The 5,186-nt window shown below is 43.5% G+C and overlaps 1 protein-coding gene across 1 annotated transcript; it reads right to left on the reverse strand.

Annotated features, from left to right (window-relative positions):
• Positions 1-498: 498 nt before the first annotated feature.
• LOC311028231 (hippocalcin-like protein 4) lies at positions 499-4,894 on the reverse strand (the record flags this gene model as incomplete). The annotated part of the gene is made up of 3 exons (XM_084032633.1): positions 499-723; positions 826-1,041; positions 4,733-4,894. The coding sequence occupies 3 exons, from the start codon at positions 4,892-4,894 to the stop codon at positions 526-528; spliced, it is 576 nt and encodes a 191-aa protein (XP_083888759.1). The 3' UTR covers positions 499-525.
• Between the last annotated feature and the right edge of the window lie 292 nt (positions 4,895-5,186).

Below are 5,186 nucleotides of genomic sequence, written 5' to 3' on the forward strand. Positions count from 1 at the left end.
GAAAATGGTGGGTAAACCATTCATTATTCTACAAATGAAGGAAGTTGGGAAAAGTAACACAAAGGTGCAAATGTTCTAAAAAGATAAGTGTCCTTGGCACCTAAATCCCACTGCAGTATATTGTGCTGCAGGGTGATAATCCCTACAATATGTCTTCAGTCTGTGCCAAAGGAGCTCGGGGAATGTACTCTTTTCACAGATCATCAGATTGGATTTGTAAAGACACCCAACCCAGCTAGACTGACACAGAAGTGCTGCATGAGTGTACTGCACAGCGAGACGGCCTGGGAGAAAAGAATGGCATCAATCAGAGGTCCACTGTGTTACAAACACGGCTCATTTCCAGTCATCACTGCTTTGAAAAAAGAAAAAAAAAAGATTCCCTACCTCCTCCTCCTTCTCAAACTGCGTCCCTCCCTTTCCTCCCAAGCCCCTCTGTTCTCTGATCCTCCTTCCTTCTCTTGTGTCAGTTCAACTCTTCCCCCGTCCCTCCCTCCCTTGCTCTTTCTCTGCCCCTCCCTCCCTCTACTTCTGCATGTCACACTGCAGCAGAAGGACGATGGAGGGGTCAGACTTGGCGGCCTCTTTAAACTCTTCCAGGGAGATCTCATCATTGTGGTCCTTGTCCATCTTGGAGAAGATCTTGTCCACACGCTGCTGCGGGGTCAGCCCGTCCTCGTTCATACGCATCATGATCACAGTGCCGACCATCTTGTAAATGGCCTGCAGAGACGTAGTGGAAAAAAAGGATTTCAATCAGTAAATGCTCACAATCTGACTAAACATTCTCAGGCACACACTTGCTCCCTGCTCAGGGAAACGTACCTCGATGATCTCCAGCATCTCCATGCGTGTGATCTTTCCATCCCCGTCCAGATCGTACATGTTGAAGGCCCAGTTGAGTTTCTGCTCGAAGCTGCCCCTGGAAGTGATGGACAGGGCGCAGATGAACTCCCTGAAGTCAATGGTCCCGTCGCCGTTCTTGTCAAATGTCCGGAACGCGTGCTGGGCGAACTTTGATGCGTCACCGTACGGAAAAAACTTGAGGGTTAAAAAAAAGAAGAGAAAAGCAAGGTGGCAGTTACTTTGTGCATCACTTCATGATAGAAAAGTTAAGGGCAATACATGATCCAGTGTTCCCAGACTTTGGACTGAAAGTCAGGATATCTGCAGGGGTAGCCTGGTCGCCTGTAGGGCATGTTCTAAAAATAGCCTTTTGCTTTTTAAAGATTGGTTGTGGAGAAATATAAAGCCAGCTTTACAGGAACAGCGTAGGTCCTTCAATTCTTTGTCCTCTGTCTCGAATGCCCTGTGATGAGGTGGTTTTGTGATGGTTCACTTTTACTTTGATCTGTAGGATTTAGCTTCTGTCTTTCAGTTTATATACAATGCTGTGAAAAAGTATTTCTCCCCCTTACCTAATTTCTTCATTTTTAGCATATTTGTCACAGTTGTTGTGTTTCAGATCATCAAACTAATTTCAATATAAGACAAAGACAAACAGTGAGGTTTGGCATAATTTATTACCTTCAATAAATGGAATAATTATACAAAAACTGTATTTTGTGTTCACTCACGTTGTTTTTGTCTTATAATAAAAATAGGTTGATGATCTGAATCATTTAAGTGTGACAAATATGCAAAAAATTAAGAAATCAGGATGAGGGCAAATACTTTTTCACGTTATTGTATATCCGGGATGTGAAACTGATTTAGCAGCGAAGAACAGGTTATAACCAAAAAGACAGAAGCTAAATCCTACAGATCAACATTGCAGACCCTTCTGTCTGCTCCTCTCTGGAATCTCCTTTTTGTTTTTCCAAAAATATAACTATTTATTCAGGGAGTACAGTTAGTGACAGCATGGACTCCATGGCAGCTCTGACAAGTTGCCGTTGTAGCAGTGGGGTGGGCGGGGTTTCGCAAAGAGTAAATTGGAGACTTCGGGCCCTAGTTTCGTGGCGCAGCGCAGGGCGGCGCAGGGTGGCGGAGCCGGCGTAATGCGCAGCCTTGCGCACGGTCAGTTTGTCAGTTTGGTGGATCGCCTGCGCCAAGATGGGTGTGGCGGCGCAGCAGTGGGAGATTCAGCTTGGCCTAGCGGAAGTTTCGTGGCAAAAAGCCTCGCCGAGACTTCGCCGAAAGCCCGCCAGCTCCAACCTAGTCTACTCTCGGCGCAAGGCGTAAATAAAGTCCATTCATTCAAGGCGAATTACAGCTGGCGGAGTGGAAGTTTGGCTGACGGCGCGCAGTGCGCACATATCACCGAGACCTCACAGGCAGGTTTCCACAGTTCCAGGCACATTTAAATGCAATAAATAATCACAACAAACACTATTTAATGCAACTAATTAAATCAACACGTGAATTTATATCTATATAGATTGTCCCGTCACATCTGACGTCAGATCAAAGGCGGATGGCACGCGTAACGGAAACTCAGCCTCTCGGACCAAAACATCTCCCTCTCTCTCTCCTGTTTTTTATAATATCAGCATTGTTATTATTATGATACGCACGCACAGCGCGTGATGCGCGTGGTGGGAGCGGCGGCGCTGCTTCTGTCATCGGGTTGTCAAGTGACGGAACTTGCACTGACCCTCCCCTAACGCATTAAAGGTGAGGAGAGGAGCTTATTTGATTGGTGAAGATCTGAATCGGCTGTATTAATCCCAGTCCACGCCTCGTCTCCTCCTCGTCTCCCACTCACGCCTTCTTCTCCTCCCTCTTTCCCACTTGCGCGGGTGGGCGAGACGGGAGGTGTGCCTGCGCGAGCCTGCGCGGTGCACGAAACTTGCAAAGTCCAGGCAGACACACCCCGTCGGCGTGGCGCAGGTACGCTGAGTGCTGACTGCGCCTGGTCTACGAAACTAGGGCCCTTCTTCTTAACAAAATGAAACTAAACTCGTAATGCAGGTGGAACTTGAATCCATCCATTTTCCACTGCTTGTCAGCTCGGGCCAGGTAAGCTTGCTTTTGCGAATGGAAAAATCGCAAAATGTACTTTCCGATTTACAGAGACAAATTAATATCTGAGGTAAGGCTTCAGTTGATTTCTATGCATGTGGATGAGATGATAAGCAAAACTGATTAAAAATATCTTTAACCCCTGTGTATCCATGAAAAATGAGTCAGCCTCTCCCTGGCGCTGTGCCATGTTAAAGGCAAATAAGCCATCTGTTCAACATTTAACAGGCAACTTTTTCAGTATTTTGTATAACTATGTGTAACCCATATGAAATATACGGCTAGTAAACCGTTAATTGTAATTTGGGGTCCTGAGATCCTTACTTTTGTAGTGGGGGGTCACTTTTAATCGCAGCACGAGCAGACGGCAGATGTACATATGAGCGAACGGAGCATTTCCCAGTATAACATGCTGTAAAGCAGTTCTAAAACCCTGATTAATCCAGTCATATTAAATTGTATGATGTTGATTAGTTGCTCTTTTATTAGTTCATGAGCTGTGAACCTAGTGGATACAATTCCTCTCAAGTTATGTCTTTGAACTCCTTCAAATGGCCGCACGTGTCGCATGCTAATTTGTTGTTTTGCTAGCTACTGTGAGGAGAAAATAAATGATAAATGCTGTTTATGTTCAGATACTTTTGCTATAAAACCAACTGGAGTTGTGTGAAGGTCTCCCCTGTACTTTGGTGCTCAGTGTGCCATTGTTTAATGTGTAAAGTAGATCACTAAAGTTATTGCTAATCACTAGCTAAAATGCTAATCACTAGCTAAAATGCTAATGACTAGCTAATATGCTAATCCCTAGCGGCTAACCCATATTGCAAGTTGGTTGGTGATGAACCCGTGCTAAATGTTGATGCGAATGGTTATGCTAAGTGCTAGTTCTGTTTAGTAGAGCAATACAGACCCGGTGGTGAAACCGTAAAGGAGCATTTCACTTATTTTGTTGAAGGGCTAGAGCATCTTGATTAGCAGAATGAATCCACTTTAAATGTGATTCAACTTGTTTTGGTTGTTAAAATGCACGGAGGAATAATTATATTCAGTTTTTATGTTAAAACATAAAATATTAAAAATATGTTAAATGTTTACTAAAAAGTGGTTTAAAAAAGATTATTGAAGAATTAATTGTTGCTAAAATACTTTGACATATGGTTATGATACGTTATTAATTTCTTGTAGTTTACATATTGATGTGATACATGACAATTCACTTCGTATGAGTGAACAGAAGAAGTTGATGTAGTCAGATAACTTACAATCTGCACTATTTGTGTAGGTTGTTTTTTTTTGTTGAGTACCAACTACAGACTAACTTGGATGACGAGCCTTGCCCAGCAGAACTGTGACAGGTGATGGATGCGGTGTGGTTATTAATACTGTACTCTCTCTCTCTTGGAGTTTGAACATTTCCTCCTCAATACAGAGGAGCAAATCAGTTGGAGCACCGTACTGAAAAGGACCTATTCTTTTTGTTTATTTTTTATTAAAGAGCTCTATGAATGTTTGTTGTGTTGCTTTGATGGTGATAAGCAATAAAATTGTTGACTGTTAACCCAACACTTACTCCATTCGTGAGTCACCCATTCCAAGTGTATTCTCCTATAGGACCTAGAGAGATGTAAGCATTTCATCTACCCCATCAGGTTAGGACCAGAGGTGCTACATATGGAAAGGAAATAAACCAAAATATTCACTGCAGGCCATAGCTTGAAAAAACAGCTTCCTTGGAGCCCCCTTTTTAATGCCTCTCTTCTGAGCTAACCTTAACGTAGAGCTGCTGAAACTCGTCCAGGTTGAGGATGCCAGAGGGACAGTCTTTGAGGAAGCCTTTGTACCACTGCTTGAGCTCGGCCTCGTTGAATTCGGTGTTCTTAGTCAGGTCGTCCAGAACCTCCGGAGCCAGCTTGCTGTTGTGTTTCCCCATGATGCTTCACTTCTCAGAAGCTTCTCAGGACAGAGAGAGAAACGGGGGGGGGGGGGGGGGGGTTGAACAAAACTCTTCACAGCAAGCCATTTAGTCCTATTTTCAAAGATGTGTTACACTTAAAATGACTGATATTTAGTTTGTAAGGTTGGTAATTTCACTGCTCTTAGATCTGAGGAAGGCCTTTTGTCAAAAAACCTTGAGGATTATCTCTCTTCTATATCTTACAAACTGCATATTTACAACATTAGCAATCTAACATTGAATCTTCACCATAGCACACCTTCATCAA

Source organism: Eutrigla gurnardus, assembly GCF_963514095.1.
Source record: "Eutrigla gurnardus genome assembly, chromosome: 17".
Classification (NCBI taxonomy): Eukaryota; Metazoa; Chordata; class Actinopteri; order Perciformes; family Triglidae; genus Eutrigla; species Eutrigla gurnardus.